General features: G+C 44.1%; 1 protein-coding gene across 1 annotated transcript in view; it reads left to right on the top strand.

The window, feature by feature from the left end:
- ATRN (attractin) overlaps positions 1-24111 on the top strand; it is a 136683-nt gene that overhangs the window by 12179 nt on the left and 100393 nt on the right. Inside the window, exons 3-10 of the mRNA XM_010002327.1 lie at positions 2267-2380; positions 11810-11938; positions 14086-14291; positions 16380-16548; positions 18004-18094; positions 19511-19754; positions 21377-21560; positions 23944-24098. Coding sequence (XP_010000629.1) covers positions 2267-2380; positions 11810-11938; positions 14086-14291; positions 16380-16548; positions 18004-18094; positions 19511-19754; positions 21377-21560; positions 23944-24098 — 1292 coding nt within the window. The remainder of the gene's footprint in view (positions 1-2266; positions 2381-11809; positions 11939-14085; positions 14292-16379; positions 16549-18003; positions 18095-19510; positions 19755-21376; positions 21561-23943; positions 24099-24111) is intronic.

Here is a 24111-nt window from a genome sequence, read left to right as displayed (position 1 = left end):
CTATGGCAGACTGACATTTTATTCATTTATTTGATTAGGATGAGCATGGATTTCATTTGAACCCAAGGGCAATGCTGTTGAAGGGCTCCTAATCACTTGCATCTCTGCTTTCAGCAGCTCCAGCTGTGGGTAGGAAAAAAGCAGGGCTGCTATAGATTCACTTTCTTTTTACCTCAGAGTCCAGGCACGATGTTAGTGGTGATTTCACCATCCTTGTGCTGAGCACTGAGTGAGGTACCTGCTGTGGCTTCTGTGTGACTCACTTCAAATAAGTCTTTGCTTATTCGCCGTGAAGCTAATGGGATCTACATAGGCTTGGTTATGGCTTAGTGGGCATCTTTTGTGTGTGGAGTGAAAGAAATACTGACCAGCTTTGGTGTCTGAAGTACTGATTCCATCCCCACATCAAGGAAATAAAACCTTTTTCCTGCTCATACATCTCAGAAGACCAGGCCTCCAGATAGTTTTCTCTTGATACTGTAGGTAAGCAGAGTAGGTGCTTCTTGAAGGGTGGTGTTAATATTGGGGTGTGCTCCATCTGCTGCCTTCAGGTGGAACGTAGCAAGTCTCTTCCCACGACTTTCAACTTGTTCATTCTCAACTTGTCCCAATATTTTTTTGTTGGGCATTTCCACAGAATGTCAGGGGTTGGAAGGAACCTCTGAAGATCATCGAGTCCAACCCCCCAGCCAGAACAGGACCAAAAACTAGGGCAGATCACTCAGAAAGGCATCCAGACAGGTCTGGAAAGTCCCCAGCCAAGGAGACTCCACAGCCTCTCTGGGCAGCCTGTCCCAGGGCTCTGTCACCCTCACAGGAAAGAAGTTCTTCCTCGTGTTGAGCTGGAACTTCCTGGGCTCCAGTTTGAATCCATTGCCCCTCGTCCTGTCCCAGGGCACAAGTGACAAGAGCTTGTCCCTGCCTTCTTGATGCCCTCATGTATTTATAGACATTCATTAGATCCCCCCTCAGTCTCCTCCTCTCTTGACATCTCCAGAAGAGAACCAACCTCATTAGTGTTTGTAAAGAGTGAGGGGCAGTGAATGGTTAGTGAATCTTAACAGTCCAAGTAATAAGCAACGATCTTCCTTCTGGCAAAAGTTAAAGCCCCTGGGCTTCCTGTTCTGTAGAAGACTGTTTCCTCTACCTTCTCTTGACCTGGTTTCTCCAGCTCCCAGAAGGTGGAGAGCAAGATGGATAATTTCTTTAGTCAGCATCCACTGAGGCATATTTCTGACTTCCCGTTTGGAGGGTCTTACTTCAGAAAAGCCATCTGTGGTGCACAAGTAATGATGTAATAGAAGAAGGATTTCTGCCAGCTTCTGGGCAACTGCATAATCTCAGACCATTGTCATTGTATCAATCTGCAGAGAATCTCTTGAACAAGAAGGAGAGCTCTGGTTAGTTCCTTGATGGTGGCTGTGAGGCCTCAAATATATTGTCTATGTAGGTTTTCCTTGCTTATCCCTGCAAAGCCCTCTCTGTAGAGGGGACAGTGCTGGTACAGAGCAGGGGGCTGGAAGTGCCTACTCTTCAGTTTCTGCTGTTGGTGGTGGAGAAGGGTTTACAGACACAGTTTTTCTGACCATAAAGGAGCTGTTCCTTAATACCCAGGCAGTGTGCATACCAAAAAAGAAACCCATGGCATGTCTGTTGAATCCATAGTTACAGGAAGTCACAGAATCACAGAAATCACCAAGATTGGAAAAGACCTCTGAGATCATCAAGCCCAGCCTATGACCAACAGCACCACATCTCCAGACCATGGCACTAAATGCCACCTCCAGCCTTTCCTTGAACACCTCCAGGGATGGTGCCTCCACCACTGCCCTGGGCAGTCCATTCCAGTGTCTGATCACCCTTTCCATGAGGAAGTGCTTCCTGATACCCACCTAAGCCTCCCTGGTGCAGCTTCAGGCTGTGCCCTCTCATCCTGTCACTGGTTGCCTGGGAGAAGAGCCCAGTCCCCATCTGACCACAACCTCCCTTCAGGTAGTTGTAGAGAGTGAGAAGGTCCCCCCTGAGTCGCCTCTTCTCCAGGCTAAACAACCCCAGCTCCCTCAGCCTCTCCCTGCAAGACTTTCCCTCTAGTCCCTTCCCCAGCCTCGTCTCCTCTGGCCCTGCTCCAGCACGTCAAGATCCTTCTTGAAGTCACTTAGTTTTAGTCTTGTTTACAGAGGAGCTTCACCCTGGAGGAGTCTGTTGGAGGGACTTTGCCATGTGTGTCAAGTGCCTAATTACCAACCTTATTCCTATTTTTTTACAGGCCAAACACAATCCTCAGGCTTCGCTTCAATCACTTTGCCACAGAGTGCAGCTGGGACCACTTGTATGTCTATGATGGAGACTCAATTTATGCTCCCTTGCTGGCAGCTTTTAGGTAAGTTCCCCTCCCTAAGAATCTTGAATGTACACAATGACAGCTCTTTCACTTGGAGCCTAAATCAATTGTGGCTTCTCACAATATAAATATATTCCAGGAATCTAAATATATAATCCTGCCAATCCAGCACATACTGCAAGTATCCTTTTGTGTAGGCATCATCAGCATGAACAGTTAAGGAGTTGTTTCTGCTTTCACAATTACTACACTGTAACATGTCAGTATTAGGTTTTCATTTCCAAGTACTGATTTCAAAACAACCAAAAATGTCATCTGGTTGAATTTGGTCCCTTCTGAAGCAGAGAACTACCCCATTTATCATTTTTGAACATGACTTCAGTTTAACTCCTGATATGAGAGAAGGCAAAAGCCAAGGAGTCAACACTGCAGAACTATGAGTGTCCTTTTGTACCTTTACACTTGAAATTCTTAAACAGTTTGGAGGATGTTCAGGAACAGCAACAATGGGTCAGCCAACCTTGTAAAAACAGGGGTAAAAATATCTGTTCTGATAGATCACAGGTATTTGGCTCATCTCTCTGTGGTGAGACACTTTATTTGTGGATGCTGGTTAACAGGCAACATTTCACAGAGAAACTTAAATATAACTTTGTGCATTTATGTACTTTAGCCTTCCAGTGACAAGCCCCACCTTAGGTTTTCTATCCTTTCAGCTGAAATTAGAAAAATGATTTCCAAGTAGTCTATGGAAAAACTAATGGTTCCCTTTGGACTCTGCTTGTGCCAAGTGGCTGATTAACTCTTTCTAGAATTAACCTTCTGCAGTGCTTCTTTTCATTTGTGAAATGAAAAAAATGCTTCATGTTTGTTCTGAAAAATCCCTGTAATCTCTAGGAGAAAGGATCAGCACAGGACCAAAAAGTTGATGAGGAAAAACAAAAGAAAAAAGGAAAACAGCACATGTTGGTTTTGGTCTTCAACTGAAAATGCAGAGTTGTTACCTGGTGGAAGAATCTTCCTGTAAACCTCCAGACTAGCTGGAGGTCAAAACAGGACACACAAACAAATGGTTCATGTTATTCTCACTGCATCTGAAGGAGGGGAAACCTCCTCTCTGCTGAAAACCTCAAAAAACCTGGAAGTACAGCCTGGGAGCAAACTGCTGGTGTAAGAAGGGGTCTGGTTAGTAGGTTGCGAGAGGTTCTCCTCCCCCTCTGCTCTGCCTTGGGGAGGCCTCCCCTGGAGCACTGGGCAGTTCAGGGCTCCCCAGTTCAACAAGGACAAGGAGCTACTGGAGAGTCCAGCACAGGGCACTGAGGTGATGAAGGGGCTGGAGCTTCTGCCTGTGAGGAAAGGCTGAGAGAGCTGGGGCTGTTCAGCTGAGAGAGAAGGAGGCTGAGGGGGGATCTAACCTGAATATGAGAAAATCCTCCCTTACTCTGAGGGTACCAGAGCCCTGGAACAGGCTGCCCAGGGAGGTTGTGGAGTCTCCATCCCTGGAGACATTCCAAACCTGCCTGGATGTGTTCCTGTGGGATCTGCTCTAGGGGATCCTGCTCTAGCAGGGGATTGGACTAGATGATCTCCAAAGCTCATTTTTAATACGCTGCTGAAAAGGTGAAATGATCATGATTTGTGGCTGCAGTTTCTTGTGTGTTTTCCAAAAAAATTAATAGGCTTTTAAAATTGAGATTATAAGTAGTTCATAGCATTAACAATTATGGTGCAGACTTTCAAATCATCTGTAAATCACTAGGAAGTCGGTGCCTGAGGACAAGCAGCCATGAGCTTAATACAATAATTTTTGGAGGTAGGAAAAGAATTCCTTTTTTTTTTTTTAATTACCTCTTTAGATGATATTTGAATTTCATCTTCATTAGTAGTGAGCTGTGGTGTGTTCAGCAAACCAAGTTCAGGAAACAGCAGATGCTTCTCATTTTGATGAAGTGCAAAAAAAGCATCTGTTGAAAATTACCTTTCTCTGATACAAAAATAGATGCACTTCATTTTTGTTTTCCTGAAGCATTGTTCTTATTTTCTCTCTCTTCGTGGCTTATGTGAAATTTTAATATTAAACCATAATGATATTTCACTCTTCCCTGTTTTTGCACCTTGGCAGGGGATTTGCAAGGTTGAGTTTTGTCCAGTTTTGGACTTTGTTGATAAACACTGTAAATTCCTCTCTCTAAAGCTCAGGTTTTGTTACCTCCCTAGCTTTTTACAGCAGTTGCCTGAGCCCTAACTGCTCTCATCATGTTTTCTTGACCTTACAGAGCTCACTTCTCTTTGTTCACAATATAATATTTACCCTGAATATAATAAGATCAGCTTGGAAATCCTCAGTGCTGCACTAGAGAGAAACTTTAAATTGGTTTTATAAATTTTTAACTGTGGTCAATATTGGCATAATGTAAACATTTACACAATGCAAGTGTCTTCATAAACTGTTTACTAAACTCCTTGTAGTCTGAGTGCCCCCAGGGCTGTCCAGTCCTGTACATTAAGCTTTTTTTTAATTAAATAGGGTTAAAAATATCTTTGCTGGTTTATGTTTGTGATCATAGACAGCATAAGACTGGAAATTGTGCTGCTTCAAAAAGGCAATTACTGATCATGGAGGAAACAGAAATCCAGTGTGTTTGTCTGCACAGAATGAAGAAATCTGAGGCAGATGAACTACAGGCATCATCTGTCAACATTTTAGAGTGTGTTTTTACCTTTACTCCATGTTAAATGTTTACTGGAGCTGCTTTTGCACCTTTATTTTCATTTTGTGCTGCTCGACATGGGGTGTTTTCCTCTTCAGAGCCAGTTGTTCTTCAGCAAGACCTTCAGCCATGGCTCTGCACTGGGTGCTGGGGGTGAGACTGTTCTGAAGGGCCTCGTGGTTGCTGTCAGGTGCCAGATGGATGGTCCTGGTGGCAGTGCTGACAGATGGCACTGCTGCCCCAAGGCCACTCAGCAAGCTGGTTGCTCTGTGATGCCTCTGGTGCCTTCTGGGAGCAGGAGCAGCTCACCTGCCTGTGTTGCTTGCAGGTGAATATGGCACTGATCCATCTCAGCTTGAGTCTGGGCACATAATGTGGGCTGAGCTGGGTTGGAAGGGGCCCTGGTCTGATCAAAGCAAGGTCACAAGAGTGGGATCAGGCCCCTGCTCAACTCCTGCCCAGTCAAGTTGTGAATCTTACTTAAGGAGGGAGATCTCACTGATCCTCTGGGCTGGTGGTCTAGTGCTTGACCACCCTCCTATGATTCTATAATTTTCTGGTCATAGAATGGTGAAGGTTGGAAGGCACCTTCAAGATCATCCAGTTCCAACCCCCCTGCATGGGCAGGGACACCTCCCACCAGCCCAGGCTGCTCCAAGCCCCATCCAACCTGCCCTTCAACACTGCCAGGGATGGGGCAGCCACAACCTCCCTGGGCAACCAATTCCAGTGCTTTATTAACCTCACAGTGAAGAATTTCTTCCTAATGTCTAACTTAAGTCTTCCCTCCTCCAGTTTTAATCCATTCGCCCTCATCCCACCCCTCCCTGCCCTTGTCCCAAGCCCCTCCCCAGCTTTCCTGGAGCCCCTTCAGGCACTGGAAGGTGCTCTAAGGTCTCCCTGGAGCCTTCTCTTCTCCAGGCTGAACACCCCAACTCTCCCAGCCTGGCTCCAGGGCAGAGCTGCTCCAGCTGGGAGCCCAAACCATGTTGTGATTCTATGAAGAATATAAATTAAGTGTTTAATGCTTAAGTTTTATTGCTCTGCTTCAAAACATGCCTTGGGAGACATTCACTTGTGAGTGTGACCAGGTTTTGGCCTCTTGAGGTTCTCACCCTCCTGTGACGGAGTTGGCACTCAGCACATCATCAACCATCACCTCCCAAAGCAGTTCTTATTCTGTGTCCCGAGATAGAGGGTATATTAGATTCCAACCCAGGGCTGGACTGTGTTGCAATACAGGCAACATTCACACACTCTGCTCATGAAGCAGCCCAGCTGGCTTGTTGTCCTAGCAGCCTGTCCTCTTAGCTATTTAATATTTAGCTCTGTTGTTTTCTTCTCATCCACAATAACCTCCATAGCATTGATTAAAAAAGAAAAAAGGCTTAGTATAAAGTGAGGAGCAAACACATTTGGGATTTTACTGGATATGTACCTGCTCAATGATGTTCCCTTGTTTACATTTGCTTCCTGAGCCTGTTGGTGAAGCAGCTGGTCCTTCAAATGTGTGGGAATTGATTAATCAAAATGTCTTTGTGGTAGAAAGTCAGATTTCCTCAGGAAATGTCAGTGCATTGTATCAAAATTGCTTTTGTTCACTAGACCTGTAGTCAAACCAACTGGATGAGACAAAGTTTTTATATTTATAGAGTTTTTAAAGGATAAGTCCTCTGAGTTAAATTGATGCCTATAAAGGAAATTTAGAAAGTATCTCCAGTTCTTCACTTTCTCAGTTCTTTTCTCTCAAACTGTTTCTGATGGACTGAAGAATAAGACTTTGTTTATTTTTTCATTAATTCAAATATCCTGTACTGAGCTTCCCAAGTATTAAACAGAGAACAGACTTGAGGTTTTAGAAAATGACAAAGCATTTGCACTGTGCCTGACAGCATGGCCTGTCTCTCCAGGGCTAGATATTAAAATAATTTCTTAATTTTTAAAGTACTTCTTCACTTTAATGGCAAAAAAAGGGCTGTTGTTTTTTTGGAGGGGGAAAGAAATATGGCTTTTATAGTCACATTCACCATGTGACTTAATGATCAAAAAAATGACTGAATGGCTCATGTAGCACATTTTAATGTGGCTGGTTTGTCTTTGTTCTACTGACTCTGGAAGGAAGAGCATCATGGAAGAACTGAGGAGGGTTTGGGGCAAACCCCCTTCATCTGAGGGCTCTGTGAGCAGGCAGGTTTGCCCAATGCTGGTGCTGCAGCAGCTGGATCTGTCTGTGGTGCAAGGAGAGAAGATGGTTCCAAGACAAAATCTTTTGGGGCGTTGCCAACTCTCAATAATGAGTGAGGTTTTTTTAACTAATTGCCATTGTAATTGCTTTGTTCCCTTAAAAGCCTGTGTTTGGGAGTCATCTTGCTGCACAAGGATCTGAGCTTCTCCTTTAAGAAAGTAATTTTGAGCTTTCTCCATGTTTTATCCCCCCCTTTTTTTGCATTTTTTGGCAGAGATTTGCCTCGAGTCTCTCGTAATTTCTATTTTTGGTTTATGCTTTGCTCATTTTTTACTCCTGTGAGTACAGTGGGGTGCACAGACTGTTTTTTTTAATGAGGAACAAATGGGGACATTTTGCTTACAATGTGTGCCCAGATGGGTCCAAGTGTTGAAACATTAGAAGAGAATTGTTTTGCAGTGCATTCCCATAGGCTGAGAAGCCAACGTGCCACTGATTTTTCAATATCTTCTTTATCCTTTCACTTCATAATGGTGAGGCCTTGGAACAGGCTGCCCAGGGAGGTGGTGGAGACATCATTCCTGGAGATGTTCAGAAAAGGGGTAGACATGGTGCTGCATAAGATGGTTTAGTGGTTAGGGTGGATGGTTGGACTTGATGATCTTGAAGGCCTTTTCCAACCTTAATGATTCTCTGATTCTCTGTGCTCTGTATTTTCATCTTTTCCTCCCATCTTCTTCCTTTTTTGCTGTTTCCTGCTCACCAGAACTTGGTCCTCTTTTGATCTCTGCCAGGCTGGCAGGTTGTGTCTCAGGAGGAAATGATGGATACACCATCACCATGATGCAAAGAGAGGAAAAGAAATAGAGGAGATGCCTTTCATTTTAAAGAATTCCCATTTTTCTGTGGTGCAGGGGGCAGAGCAAGGCAGGTAATGTATGCAGGGTGGCAGAGAAGTAAGGTCTCCTGGATGTTGTTTGTCACTCTGCCACTGACCCTGCAACCCCAGTGCAGAGAAAATAGGAGGTTTTTTAGGGCAAAACAGATTTGTCTTTAAATGCTGAAGAAACAGCATCACTGGACAACTTAGCTGAGTGGGAGTATTTATTTGCTTTGGAGTAGTGATGATTGTGAAATGTTTTGAAACCTGAAAAGAAAGAGAAGAAATATTGTGAAATAGGCTGATCTTGGCCAGATTTGTCTCTGAATGGTTCTGATTCTGGAAAAGAAGTTTTGCATAATCCCTTATCATGCTGATTCTGCCTATTGGATTCTTTTTTTTTTTTCCATGGCAAATAACATGAATTCTGTCTGTGCTGATTTGTTCAAAATGTTGCTGTGTACACCCTGTGTTTCTTCATGGCCTTCCAGTCTCGACCTTTCAAGGAGCTGATGGTTATTGCTGTGTTGTGTTCATGGCTTTCTCTGAATGAATTGATAATCTGTCTGTGGAGTTTCATCAGGCTGTTTTCAATTTGTGTAGGTGGGATAACGTCCTCTTTAGTCTATTTACACAGAAGTCATCAGAAAAAGAGGGAAAGAAAGGAGTAAGTGGGAGACGTGGTGAGAGCAAAAGCTGTGGAGGTGCCTGCCATCTTCCCAAACAAATCCCAAAATTGAGATTTCTCAGAGAAAAGCAATGATTGACCTGTGCTAGTCCTTTTATTAGGAAGGGTTATTTGGGATATTTCTGCCTTCTCTCACTACCACTATTCACTGTGTACTTTTATTCTTTGCTGCCATTCTTCTCCCCTCTCCAGGGCCTTCCTGCTAGATTGCTCTGTGATATCAGTGATAAGTGCTGCAAGAATAAGTCCAAAAAAGAATAAATCAGAACAAAGGAATTTTCTCTTGTCCCTGAGCTGTAGTTTGCTTTCCTCTGAATTACATTCAGATGTCTGTCTTCCTGTGGCAGAGATGTACCATCATAGAGTTAGCATTAGAAAGGAAAACTGTGAACCAGATAGCAAGAAGTTTATTAGACTTTTTGTTCTTTGATGTTTCAGGAGATGGTCTTTTGGGAGAGATCCTCTTCAGATCAGAAGTGTCCAATTTTAAACAAAGAACAAAAAGTCTAATAAACTTCTCCTTGCTCATAGTATTCCTTTGTAATGCACGTCTTGCACATGGAAAGAAAGACAGTGAATCCTGCCTTTTTATCCCGTATCCTTGAGATCTGAAAGAGGAAAAAAAAAATCATTGGCTTTCTCATATGGAAATATTTATTGAGCTACATATCAGCAAGTGTGCTGGAGTTGTTTAGCCAAAACATGGGATCAGGTTACTGCATTTTTTTAATGGCATGTTGGTAAAAGGGAGGATGTTTTTTTGTCCACAATAAGACTCGTGCAGGAAGGGCTGTGGTAGAGTTTGCAGATTTATAGCTCTGTAGGCAACGGGATTGTGTCACTCTTGATGAAGACACCCCCAACTTCTAGAGCAAAAATCTTTTGGCAAAGCTCCCTGGTGTTTGTGTTGCATTCTTTGAGCACACCATTGTATTGTAGTGTGGGGACAGAGAAATCAGGTCACCAAAAAGTGCTTTAGAGAAGATGTGAATGGGTTGCTGTGGATAGCTGGGAGTGTTTTTCCAGGGTGCAGAAGCTCATTTAGGGAGCTGTTCTCAAATACATTTGCTTTCTGCCCTGAATAGATCTGAAAAGAGAGGAAAAGTAAGTTCTTTTCAGAGGGGGGAAATTCTTTTAATCGTTGCTTTTAGTGGATGGTGCCCTCAGATCTTCAGAAGTCACAGGGCAGCAGAGGAGGCTGAGCTGCCCCATGGTTGTGCCTCCTGCCTGCAGCCCTGGGGTGACTGGAGCTGCCTTTGGATCCCTGCCCAACTGGGGTTTGGAGTCTTAGCTTGGCAAAAAACTTCAACTAAGCTTTACCAAATAGGACTGAAGGTGGGAGAGGGATGGTTGTTTGCAAGAAAATAACAGCTGACTCTGAGTAGGTGGTGGCAGACAATGTGCTTTGCTTAGATAAAGGCTTGAAGAAAAATTAACTTCATTAGACTTCAAATTGATGGTTGTTCTTCTGTCTTTTGTATGAGGGAGGGATTGACTTACTTCTTGTGTTGTCAGGCTTCTGGTCAAAGAAGAACAAACATTCCCTATCTGATACAAACTATTTTGTACACTAAATAATTAGGTAAGAGTTAACTCTTTTCAAGAGATATTTAGTCTCTTTTTCAGTTTACTCCAAGTGTTTTGGTAAATCTCTCCCTGGTTCAGTCTCACATGCTGTAAGTAGTCCTGCCTGCCATCCTCCCTTCTCTCCACCACTTGTGGAAAACTGAAAGGCTGGAGGATCCAGCAGAACCTGGAAGGGTGAAGAGGAACAGCCAGAGGTGACCAGAAGTGTGAAGCAATGAGTGAGGTGGGAACAGTGAATGTGACAGTGTTTTAAGACAGAAAAGACAACAAATGTGGATGTGATGAGTCTGAGGGAGCTTTATAAAAGAATGGGTGGCAGGAAGATGGTGAGTAAGGGTGGTTGTACTTATTTCTTATAGAGGAGGAGCCCAAGAGGCAGCATGGATGGTCAGGCAGCAGATGTAAAGCTAATAGAACAAGTCATTTCTCTGCCATTGCTGAGGTAAATGTCTGACCTCCCTGCTTCCCGTTTTCCAGGTGAAAAGGGTGTAAATCGTTGAGGAGGGAGTCAGATGGATGGTTTATTTAAAGGTGCTGACTTGGTTGCATTCTCCAGGTCAAACCACCTGATCTTTGGGTTTCTAGGAGCTGGAGAACCCATTGCCAAAATGCTCCATACTTGCTTTATTTGTCACAGTCTTTCTTTTTGCTGTAGCTTATAGTCAGGAGGAGATACTGGGCTTGGCTGACCTAGAGTTTGTCTTGGTACAGCAGGTTTTATGCTTTTGGGACACATGAATTTCTGTTTCTAAACATCCCACTTTGTTTTAGGAATGAGTCCTGTTTAAGTCATGGCAGAATAATAAGGAAAGGAAAGTAGATTTTTGGTAAGGATAATTGCAGTTCTGGACAGCTTCAGGTTAAACTTTTCTCATATGCATTTATCTTTCAGAAGAGCCAAGTTGGTTACTTTAGGGTTTTCTGTTTGCACTTCTTTCTGCAGACATTCCTTCTTTTAGACCGAAGTTGTGCATGTTGAGGGCAGCAGTTATGCTGCTCTTGATGGCCTCAGTATCCTAATTCCTCTGCACTCCTTGGGCAGTGACATGGTCTATGTATTGCAGAAAATGGAGCCAGGCAAGAAGGCTTAATATCCCGGTCCTTGAAGAATGTGGTTTTATCTTTCTGAATGGATCTGGAGGGTTCTTGCACCTCTGAGTTGTTTAGAGGGTTGGCTGAGAATCCATATAACCTTACCCATGATCTTGAGACATTTTCTTCTGAATATTCAAGAAGTTGTATTGAAGAAAAACAATCCAGTAACATGGTGATTACTCCAAGTCATAACACTTCAACTAGATGCAAATAATAAATACCTTGAGTTTCAATTGTTTCATTAATACTGGTGCATTTACTCTTGTTGCTATGCTCCCATTTATTTCACTTCTAACATTTTGTTTGTTTGTTTGTTTTCCAGTGGTCTCATTGTTCCTGAGAAGGACAGCAATGAAACAGTACCTGAAGTTGTAGCTACTTCTGGATATGCCCTTCTGCATTTCTTCAGTGATGCTGCCTATAATTTAACAGGGTTTAACATTACATATAAGTAAGTAGTAACACTCTGCTGTGATGTTGCAGGTTGAGCAAAAGGAGGTTTCATCTTTCCTCTGTGTTGTCTTGAAATAAGCAATTGCCATTGAAGCATCTGATTGTGAGGAGATACTTAAATTGAGGGGTTTATCTTTATTATAGCCTTCAGCAGCTAATCACTGTAATGTGCTCAGCACTACCTGCACTTGTCAGTTGTAAGTGTGGGCAGATGTTGGCTCTAAAAGGCATCATATTATTTATTTTATGTTATTAGATTTGCTCATACTCAGACAACCAGGATGGATGTGTTTTGTGCTCTCACTTTGTCTGCAGAGAGAATTCTGCACAAACACCTTTTGCATGAGGAGACACCTTTCCTGTATTACACTGGACTGTACTTACTGTAGAGGATCCTCAAGCAGTTTTTTGGGGATGCCCTTTCTTGATCAGTCCTTGGATTTCATCACTTCATCTGGCTCCTTTTTAGTCTGCAATGGTTTTGTTATGTTCTTAGGTTCATATTGTAAATAATCATAGAGCTAGAGAATGGTTTGGGTTGGAAGGGACCTTAAAGATCATCTAGATCCAATCCTCTCGCATGGGCAGGGACACCTCCCGCCAGCCCAGGTTGCTCCAAGCCCCATCCAACCTGCCCTTCAACACTGCCAGGGATGGGGCAGCCACAGTTTTATGTAGGTGTGTGCTTTCTGTTTGCCACTATGTATTTAGTCCTCATTGGTGAGCTTTTAAAAAATAATTCTAGGGAGCTCCCTAATCCACTGCCTGTTTTTAGAGAGGTTTTGTTCTGAAGTAAACTATGTCAGTGTGGACATTCTAGCAGAGAAGGAATTTCTTACTTCTGGTGGGGACCATGGGCTTTGAATTTTTTTTGCTTCTACCAATACAAATTATGTTTGTTCTGCTCTGGGAGATTTTAATTGGGGTGGAACTTGCAGAAGTTCTCATCACTTTCAGAAAACTCATCTGCAAAATCCTTGGTCACAGATTACTTTTTTGCACAAACTGGAAATTTTACTTTAAATCAGGTGCTTAGTTTTTTGAATACCTGTCTTGGTGCTTTCATCCTTGTTAAGCATTTAAATACACAGTAGATTCTTTGAAAAATGCAGAACATTCAGCACCCCTTGAAAGCTCCAGAAGCCTTTGCAAAGTTACTTGAAGCAACAGCCTAAGCAGTAGCGTTTGGAAATTCTGGCTGAAACCGTATACCTTGACACCATCTGCTGCCAGCTCTTGGTGTTGCACCACTGCAACAAAATTGAGACATCCTCTGAAAGAACAGCCTGTCTTTTTAAAGTTTCTTTAAGATATTTTACTATTTCTTCAGCTCTTCACTTTCTTAATAATTTCAAGCAATTTTCAAGTATTTTTTTTGTGTGTTTTATTTGTTCTTGGTGTTGTGGACAGGTTGTCTTAACATTTTTGCATAGAGTAGATAAAAGGGTGTATTTATTTATTTTCAATTTAACAGTCTTTATATTCACTACTGGACAGAGATACTTGACAAACACTTGTGAAATTGTGGTCTTGGAGCCAATGGCTCCACCTGTCTCATGAGAGTGAGAATATTGGGTACTAATCCCCATCTGTGGGTTGTACTGGTTGAAACACCAGCAAATACTGGAATTTGGAAATGAATAGGGTCTCTGCACTTGGATCTCCCTCAGGGATATGTCTGGTTTTGCCTCAGGTACGTTGCAGATGTTGTAAAATCAGAAATTATTCAAACCAGGCACATCTTTGGCTTGGGATTAATCTCCAGTGTGGTGCCTTGCTTAACAGATCCCAGAATAGCACCTAATTGTGAGGGGTTTGAAGTTGCACAGACACCACAAAAGCCTCATGAGCTGATTAAATTCCTCACTTACTGTTGAATGTTTCAAGGCAATTAATTTGCATTACAAATAGCTGAAAATCCTATTGATCATTTTTCAGAGGAGTTGTAGGTTTTAACTCATGAAGTGAGGCAGCTCTGGAGATGACAGAGAACAAATCTCTACAGACTTGTCCATCACATCAGGTTCTCCATGAGTGTCTCATCATTTTGTATGTTAATGAACATCTGTATATCACTCTTGTGTTCACTAGTAAGAGGTGCAGTTTGGAAGTCTTGTCTCATTGCTGACAAACCCTCTTTCCCAGTTTCAATATGTGTCCCAAGAACTGCTCTGGCCGAGGGGAGTGCAGGCTCAACAACAGCACCAATGCTCTGGAATGTGAATGTGCCAAATACTGGAAGGGAGAAGCCTGTGATGTTCCCTACTGCACAGATGATTGTGGGGCACCTGAGAGAGGACATTGCAACTTGAATGACACTAAGACCTGTTTGTGCTCTGCAGGCTGGCAAGGTAAATTTCCTGGTTAATGTGGAGAAGCTCTTGGATGCCTTGCCTATGGCTCTTGCATTTTAATTGTAGTGTTTGAGCCTGGTGGCAGGAGGTAACGCATGTGAGCACACAGAGTGCCTGGTTCTTGTGTCCAGGTGTGCTCATCAGCTGTGTCAGTCTTTGCAACAGTTGGAACCAGACAAACATGTTTCCTTTGCAGAGATGCACTGACATGGAAGAGTTAGTCTGATACGAAATCACAGAATCCCAGACTGGTTTGAGTTGGAAGGGACCTTAAAGTTCTAACCCCCTGCATGGGCAGGGACACCTCCTACCAGCCCAGGCTGCTCCAAGCCCCATCCAACCTGCCCTTCAACACTGCCAGGGATGGGGCAGCCACAGCTTCTCTGGGCCACCTGGGCCAGGGTCTCACCATCCTCACAGCCAAGAATTTCTTCCTCATGTCTAACCTAAATCTCCTCTTTTCCAGTTTGAATCCATTGTCTCTTCCTTCAGTTTTCATCCATTCCCTCTGCTCCCATCCCTCCCTGCCCTTGTCCCAAGCCCCTCCCCAGCTTTCCTGGAGCCCCTTCAGGCACTGGAAGGTGCTCTAAGGTGTCCCTGGAGCCTTCTCTTCTCCAGGCTGAACACCCCAACTCTCCCAGCCTGGCTCCAGAGCAGAGCTGCTCCAGCCCTTGGGTCATTTTTATGGCCTCCTCTGGGCTTGCTCCAGCAGCTCCATGTCCTTTTTGTGTTGAGGACTCCAGATGCTACAAGCTATAGCACTAGCAGCACCTCCTGCCACCACTCAGCTATGCTGCAAAGCCAGGCAGCACGTTAGAGCCACTAGAAAGAATCCAGGTTAGGCAAATGAGTGAGCTGAGCACAGCTGCCTCTGGGGTGTAAAACCAGCCACGGGTGAATATACATCAGGGCTGGAAGACCACATCCCCAGTGTTGTGCTTCCTGGTGCTTTTCTGGGGTCTGGAGGTGCACTGACAGTAAAAGTGGGCGTGTGTTTGCTCAGTTTTTAACCTACCCCTCCTTTTTCCTCTGGCTTGAATTTCTGCAGCAGGTTAATGTGGAAGGGAGAAAAAAACCCCAAATCAAAACAACCAACAAAAAAAAACCCCAAAGCACCAAAAGAACCGTAGCTGAATGAGGGGCAAGCTGCTCTCCCCTTGCTTATTCTGAAGGTTTTCTGCATCTGAAAAAGGTCATTCTACCACAGAAACCAGTTTGTCAAGGGTGATATTGCCTGAACTGGAGATGGGTGGTGGTAGAACTCAGTAAGGAGGAGCAGGTGCTGCCTCTTGCAGTCAAGCCCATAACTCTGTTACACAGCGATTCACTTTTATGGCTGCCCAAAGGCTGTCCTGATAAACCCATTCCCTTCTCCAGCCTTGAGCCTCTTCAGCAGGTTCTGCAGTCCCTGCTGTGTCTAGTAACCTTGTGCATGTGGCTCTCACTGAGAAGGGAGAGCATCCATGTGGCTTTCTGCTTTGCTGAGACCTTGCTGCTCCTCTCCTGCCATGCCATGGGGAGCTGTGAAGGGAGGTGGGCAGTGAAAAAGTGGGTTTTGTATCAGCAGAAATACAGGAGAAAATAAGAAGTGGACAATTCACAAAAATATATTGCTGGGTGGAAGAGGAATGAAAAGATAGAAGGACAGTCTTAGAGCCTTGGGGTTTTATAGCATGCTGCTGGGCAGGTCTCCTGAAGCTTTTGCAGGTTGTGTTGGGGCTTTGGTGGGCACGTGGTTGCTATTTAAGAGCTGGAAGGTACCCTCCTAATGGGGAGTGGGAAGGGGTCTGCCCTGTGCCCCCCTATAATCACAGCAGGGAGAACAGAGCAGACTGTCTGCTTTGCTGCAGCACTAGTTCCTCTAGTTTGGAACTGCTTTTTAGTCCTGAAAACAGTTTTAAATTTGAAGTGCAAGGTTGGGAGATTGCACACCAGATCCATCACAGATTGTAGTGTGGGCAAGGAAGCAAGGACTGCAGCTGTCACCTGTTACCTGGCCATACACTGGTGGTGCAGGGTATTGACCTCAAGCTGAAATACAGGCTTTAGAGCAAATCAGCTGGATTTTCCAACCTTTTTTTCTAGGTCCTGGCTGTTCCATTCCTGTTCCTGCAAACCAGTCGTTTTGGACCCAGGAGGAATACTCTCTTCCAAAGCTTCCCAGAGCATCTCACAAAACTGTAATCCATGACAATAAGCTGTGGATTGTTGGAGGCTATGTCTTCAATCATTCTGACTCTCAGAAGGTTTTAGCGTGAGTATAAACCCAGATAATAAAGTCAAAGTAGAGAAACTTAGATTTGAGAATTATTTTTAGGAAATGCCATCTGACATGCTGTGCTTTGGCTCATTCTCCATCTCCAGGGGAAAAGAGCAGTAATAAAAACTTAAACTCAGGTTTCAAATGTGGGGAATGCTGCTAGGGGGTGTTAACTTTGGAAAAGTAATAGTGTAGGGTTCCTGATGTTCAAAGAATTTTTGATTCATCTGCTTCTGATAGCATTTAACTATTCACTGTACATTTCTAGGCTTGCTTCTAAATGGTACCTGGCCTCATATTCAAAGAGGGTAGTTCTGCTTCTGTGTTATAACCCTTTCCTTAGATTTTTCTGTGTGACTTCAGAGTCCTTAATCAATACATCCTGATTACTGTGGGTGTCTCTGCAGAGTGGATGAGGTTCCAACCAGGGAGTGGCATTTACAACGATGACATTTATGCAGTTAGTTGAGGAGATTTAACTGTTAACTGAGAGATCAGAAAGGAAATCCCCCATAAGACACATTTCATGCCTTCTCTTGAACTTGATATTATTTGGGCAGATCCAGGCAAAAGCTGGGTCTTTTCCCAGCATAACTGGCTCTCATGGCCCTAAGTAAGAGCTGGGTGTTTTGCACTCACAGCCAGAGCTAGTCATTCTTTTAGGGAAAGTTAAAGAAGAGCTAAAAATGCACACTTAGTTGTAGAATAGTTGCTGATTACATCCACAATTTACTCTTTCAAAGTCATGCCTGATTTTTCAATAGATACCCTGGTGCTTCATTGAACACTTTCTCAGAGGAGATTTTATCTTACAAGACTGTGAGCCTGGCCAGTCCAGTTCAGCCTTTTATCTAAAAAGCCACAGGCCATTTTCAGGGCAGAGGGTTTATCTCGTTTCAAGTTCACACAAAAAATATGCTTGAATGACAAAGACAAAATTAAAAAGTGCCTTTTAAACCCTGTCAGTTTTTAAATTTATTTTAAGTATTTGAAACCTATCTGAGCTTAGTGTAAATTTTTTCTGCTCTTTTGGGTGGGTCATGTGGTGTAAGTTGCTCGATAGACATTGTGTTTATTTCCATGGGAAAGAAAACTCAGGGTAAAGTAAATAAATTTGTTACAATTAAGTAAAAGAGCAGGCCTGACTGGAGGGTTTTTTTTTGATCCAGAAGTGGCCTGAGTGCCTTGTACATGAAGAAATTTTGATAGGACTTTTTTGTTAAATAAAATAGTCATAGAACTATTCAGGTTGGAAAAGCCCCTTGGGATCACCCAGTCCAACCATCATCCCTACTCTACAAAGTTCCCCCCTAAACCACATCCACCAACACCACATCCAAACCACCCTTCAATTAAATAATTTCCCTCAAATCATGCAGAGGACAGGCAATAATTTTCTTAACTTTATTATCTGATTCTCAGGAGATTAATGAAATGTTTATTATGCAGGTATGATCTGATTTCTGAAGAGTGGCTTCCCCTAGCAAGCACTGTGAACTCTGTGGAGATGAGATATGGTCATTCGTTGGCATTATACAAGGTCAGTGCTGCAGAATCATCTCCCTCTTGATTTCCTCCTTCTCTTCCCCTGCACCCACCTTCTCTTCCTCTGCACCCACCTTCTCTTCCCCTGCACCCACATCATGTCATTCCAACTCCCCCTCCATGGGCAGGGACACCTCCCACCAGCCCAGGCTGCTCCAAGCCCCATCCAACCTGCCCTTCAACACTGCCAGGGATGGGGCAGCCACAGATTCCCTGAGCCACCTTGGGCCAGTGTTGAAACCTGCTCTGCTTCTGCAGAAGATCCATGAACCTCTTCTTTCAACATCTGCAACAACAAGTGGATTTGACTGTTTCTTACCTCATTTCTCACCTGCTTGCTTTCCTGTGGGTGCAGGCCAGGTCTGAGCAGAGCCTTTGAAAAGGCAATGAGCTAATCCTTTACTGACCTTTGGTTTTGAAATGTTAATTAGCTCATCACAATGCAAGCCTAAATAAAGCATAATTATAAACACTTGACAAACTCCACACAGCACAAACAAAACACTTGAAGAACCTGAAAAGGATGGAAAATCCTACCTGTGAGGGCTCGATGCACATTCTGGAAACAACTGTTCAAAAGTGAGGTACAAAAAGTGGCTTTGCCATCAGTGCATTTCCCAAGGAGCACCAGCTGTAGTGGAGAATTTCCCTTTCTGAGGTTACCATTTTGTCAGTAGGGAAACAGGGCTCCATCTCAACTTTAGTGGATACTTGACTGACCCCAGGATGACTGAAGGAACCCATGAAGGAACCTGGATAGAGTTTTAGCACTTAGAGGATGTTTAATATACCCCTCTCTAACTATAACAGCTTCCTTCTTTCCAAAGGATCCTCATTTTTTGTCAGTGCATTAACTTGAAAGACAAAGCTTTTAGTGTAGAGTCACAGAGGGAGGTTCCATCATAACTGCCTTTCTTAACCATCTGTCTTCTCCTATTTGCATTTGCAAGCTATGGGAGGGATTCAAATTGCTTTTTAAGTCACCTGACTTCAGGTGTCTGACTGGGTGCCTTTGGGAGCCTCTGAGCTCCATTTATAGTGAAAACAGACCTAGTCAGTACAGGCAGTGAAAGCATAGAATCCCAGACTGGCTTTGTTTGGAAGGGATCTTCAAGACCATCTAGTCCCAACCCCCCTGCATGGGCAGGGACACCTCCCACCAGCCCAGGTTGCTCCAAGCCCCATCCAACCTGCCCTTCAACACTGCCAGGGATGGGGCAGCCACAGCTTCTCTGGGCAACCTGGGCCAGGCTCTCACCATCCTCATAGTGAAGAATTTCTTCCTAATGTCTCACCTAAATCTCCCCTCTTCCAGTTTGAACCCATTCCCTCTCATCCTCTCTATCCCCTTGCCGAAAAGTCCCTCAATGCTCAACTCCCAGGCCTCATTTTCAATCTTCACCTCTTCCAGGATGACATCTACATGTATGGTGGGAAGATCGACGCGACGGGGAACGTGAGCAGCCAGCTCTGGGTGTTCCACATCCCCAGGCAGAGCTGGGTCCAGGCAGCTCCCAAGGCCAAGGAGCAATACGCGGTCGTGGGCCACTCCGCGCACATCGTCACCCTGCGCGACAACAGCACCGTCATGCTCGTCATCTTTGGGCACTGCCCTCTCTACGGGTACATCAGCAGCGTCCAGGAATACAACCTGGGTGAGTGGGGGCCCTGCCTGGCTGCACTCCTCTTCGTTCTCTTTGGTTTTTAAGAGTTGGTTTGGAAATGATTCCCAGATCGCTTCTTGGCTTTGTGTTGGTGGGAAGTTCGGTCTAACTCTTGGCATGGGGCAATGGGCACAAGCTGGAGCATGGGAAGTACCATTGAAATATGGGGAAAAACTTCTTTACTGTGAGGGTAACAGAGCCCTGGGACAGGCTGCCCAGGGAGGGTGTGGAGTCTCCTCTGGAGATGCTCTAGACCCACCTGGATGCAGCCCTGGCTCTAGGTTATCTTACTTCAGTGGGAGAGTTGGACGAGATGATCTCTAGAGGTCCCTTCCAACTCTGACAGTTCTGTGATCCTGTGATTTGTATCACACAGATAGTGAGAAGGCAGCCATGAACTTCCAGCTCTATACAGCTTGGTAGGTCCTGAAGACAAAAAAGCTCTGTTTGAAAGACAAAGCAGGGAAAATGGTGCAATTTGTAAGCATTTCCCTCTTTCCCTCTGACAAAACCAACATTTCTGACATTATTTTCATATCCTGCAAATAAAAGAATGGTGGTAGCAATTCAGACTTAGTATCCACTCAACCTGATGCCCCTGTCTCCAGTAGTGGTGATCAGCAAATGCTTAGGGGAACAGGGAATGCCTTGCTGAACTTCCCTTTGACCCCCATCTTTGGGAATAGTCCAAATATTAAGAACCAGACATTTCCAGTGTCACCAGTGGAGAAGCATAGGAAGCTCTTCAGGGTACTGAACTTCTGCCTAATTTAGCTGCTTTGAAATGGCTCTCAGGAAGCATGTCCACTGACCAGGTGGAGAAGAGAGTTAAGCACAAGAAGTTCACATCATGAACCTGGTGGTTATGGTCAGAATTAGAGGCCCTATCTGCACTTTTGACCTGTTAACCTCTTCTTGAGTCATCTTGATGCAGAGGACCTACTGGAGCCTCTTCTGGTGTTGCCAGGAGCAAGCTTTCTTCCTCAGGGAGAAAGCTGGAGAAAACCAGGATGTGTGGGGCAGTGGGAGTTGGGCAGCCTGTGTAGGGTTTCATTCTGCACCTGCTGCAGAGATTTGATGTGTAATTTGGCATTTTTTATTTCAGTTACCTTTAGATTGTGTCTAGAGTGCCTCAAACCAGTTATTTTAGTGAGTAAGATATAGGACCATTAATCACATTAGTTTTTAACTGCAGTGTTCTTCACAGTCATACTTAACTTGGCTTCAGTGCTGTCTGGCTTTATATATATATATATATAAAATAAAAGTGCCCTTGGGTACCATTGCACGTCAAGCCATGATGTGGGCATTTTCATGTCATTGAAATACAATATATAATTTTTCCATACTTTTTATCTTCCATTTGCTTAGCTTGTCTGCAAAGTGTAATAAATGACTGTACAAAAGATGTTTCTGGTCAAATTAAAAACACTTGACAATTCTACTTGACAACAGGCTCCTGGAAGGGGAATATTTTTGGATGCTAAGTTGTAGAGACAGCATCTAGATCTGAATCAAAGAAAACTCAATTTGTTTCACCACCAGATTTGTTGATAAGTTGTTAATGGAGATAAATTAACCATGTTTTGTCACTCTCATCTTTCATTTCTCAGCCACAAACACGTGGAGCATTTTACAGACGAGCGGAGCTTTGGTGCAAGGAGGATATGGTCACAGTAGTGTTTATGATCCAAACACAAGATCAATTTATATCCATGGAGGTTACAAAGCATTCAGTGCCAACAAATACAGGCTAGCAGATGACTTGTACAAATATGAAGTTGATTCCCACATGTGGTAAGTAGTTTTGCCTCCTGTATCCCTCCCCATTGTTGCTGTTTCTAGTAGACAAAAGGATGAGGGGTTTGCCAAGGGTACAGCAGGATGTAGCTACCTGCATTTCAGGATAGTTTGTTCTTGTCTCCATTATTTTTGTGTCCCTTTCTGAATAGAGAATCACATAATCACATCTAATCAAGGCTGTGGACGAGCCAAGAAATCAATTTTAATCTATTGTTGTATTAAAGCTGAAAAGAAAAATACTTGATGGGATTTTCTTGCCAGCAATTCAGCCTGTGCATCTGAGTGCAGTTACTGCAGGCAAGTGAGAGATCATTCATTCTGCAGTTAAGACTGCAAAAGAGCTTCTATTATAAACCCATTTTCTTTTGGCTCTGTAACTGCTCAAAATGTTCATTTCGTAGGCTGAAATCTTCAGTGATTTGTTTCTGCCCAAAGGTGAGCTTTAAAAAGCCAGAGCAAAAACTTCCCCACTTGGAGCTACTGAGGTGAAATGCATTTTCCTCCATTTTATGTTTTTCCTCAAAGTGTATTTTTTTTAAAGGCTCCTGGCAAAAAGGAGACTGATCTTTGGAATGAACACGTGTAAATTGGAGTCACCATGTTGCCTTTGTTTGAGAGGTTAAAATAGCTTGTACTTCTGCAGCAACTGTTTGTGAGTCTCTACTGATGAGTAAAGTAACTAGTGACTAATTTCTAAAACCTTCCTTCCTGCTCCGTTGTACAGGCAGTAATAACCACGCTTCCCTTCTTGCTTCATTTGATCCTCCACTTCAGCCATGAAGTGGGCAAATCTGGCTGAATAGGCAGAAAATGTCACAAATGTGACCATATTCTTCCAAACTGCTGCAGCACCAACTTCCTCTCATCACATTGCTTTTTTTGTCAGTCTGGAGGGGGCTGGCAGAGCAGGCGCCTCGCAGAGAGGCACGTAGGAGTCTGTGCTCATCTGGTGGGGTTTTGTTGCTGTCACTCACTCCCTTTTTTGTTCTTCAGTAATTTAGACCCTCTCTCCCTCCTATGATTTCATGGAAGGGCAAAATAAAACAGCCTGCCCAGAGAGTCTCCATCCCTGGAGATATTCCAAACCCATCTGGACGTGTTCCTGTGTGACCTGTCCCAGATAAATCTGCTCTAACAGGAGGGCTGGGCTAGATGATCTCCAGAGGTCCCTTCCAACCCTGACCTCTCTGTGACTCTGTGAAAAGCAGTCCCTTGATTGTTACATTGGCAAGTGTTTGTCCCCTTGTTCCCTCTTGGGTTTGACTGGCAGCTTCACAGTCTGTCACTGCAGCCCTGGCAGGGATGGAGAAATGCTCAGAAGTCCCTGTGAGCTGTGGCACTGCAGCCAGGTTGTGGATGTGTCTTTTGCTGAGTATTTTGGTGTGGAGGTCTTGGCTTCGGTGCAAGCTGTGTTTGGGCTGTTTCTGTTCTGCAGAAGTGGTAGGACAGCCTGCAGAGCCCTGGCACTGCCACCTGCAACACAGGTGTGGCCACATGGGGATTTTCCTGCAATCCCAGCCTCTCAATAAGGGAATTCTACAAAGGGTGACCCTTTGTGTTCAGTGCTGCTAGGCAGGCTGATTAAAGGTGAAGTCGGTGGCAAGTCTGATTAATGGTTCCCATGTTTTAATATTGAGCTGCAGGGCTCTTTTAACAGCAGCTGCATAGATTTCCTTAAAGTAGGTTTCTAAGTTTTGAGCAACAGAAGATCAAAGTTGGAGAAGTGGAGATTTAAGTTAAACATTAGGAGGAAATTGTTCGCTGTGAGGGAGGTGAGACCCTGGCCCAGGTTGCCCAGGGAAGCTGTGGCTGCCCCATCCCTGGCAGTGTTGAAGGGCAGGTTGGATGGGACTTGGAGCAACCTGGGCTGGTGGGAGGTGTCCCTGCCCATGCAGGGGGCTTGGGACTGGATTGTCTTGAAGGTCCTTTCCAACGCAAACCAGTCTGGGATTCTATGAAGATGCCTAGTTTGAAATAATTCTTTATGTTGCTATAAAAATAGTTCCTATAAAGTCCTGAAGTCCTCCCAGGCAGTGTCTGTATCAGCAGATTTAGCTGAATATGCTTAAAAGCCCAGCTACTGACAAAACTTGATAATCCCTGGAGAAGGAATTGATGATTTGAAGATTCACAGCTTTGGGAGGAGGCTCTCCTAGATATATTTTTCCTATGAATTGGCAAGCAGATGGGAAGATGAGAGAAGGAAATTACAGGAGGAACTGAGCAGTTGCTAAATACCTCATTAAGAAAGTAGTTAAACATTTTTCCCCCACTCCTCCCTGTATCCTAAAACCTCCTTCAGCTTGGATATATGTATTGTTTTCTCTTTGCCAGGTGCTAATGAGTTTTATTAATACCTGCATTTTCCTTTCTGAAGGACCATCCTTAAAGACAGTCGCTTCTTCCGTTACTTGCACACGGCTGTGATCATGAGTGGAACCATGCTGGTGTTTGGAGGCAACACACACAATGACACCTCCATGAGCCACGGGGCAAAGTGCTTCTCTTCAGATTTCATGGCTTATGATATTGGTAAGTTCTTGTA

This window comes from Chaetura pelagica, unplaced genomic scaffold (assembly GCF_000747805.2).
Source record: "Chaetura pelagica isolate M959 unplaced genomic scaffold, ChaPel_1.0 scaffold347, whole genome shotgun sequence".
Lineage (NCBI taxonomy): Eukaryota > Metazoa > Chordata > Aves > Apodiformes > Apodidae > Chaetura > Chaetura pelagica.
Note: the sequence above shows the minus strand (reverse complement) of the source record. Positions and strands in the feature narration are given on the sequence as shown.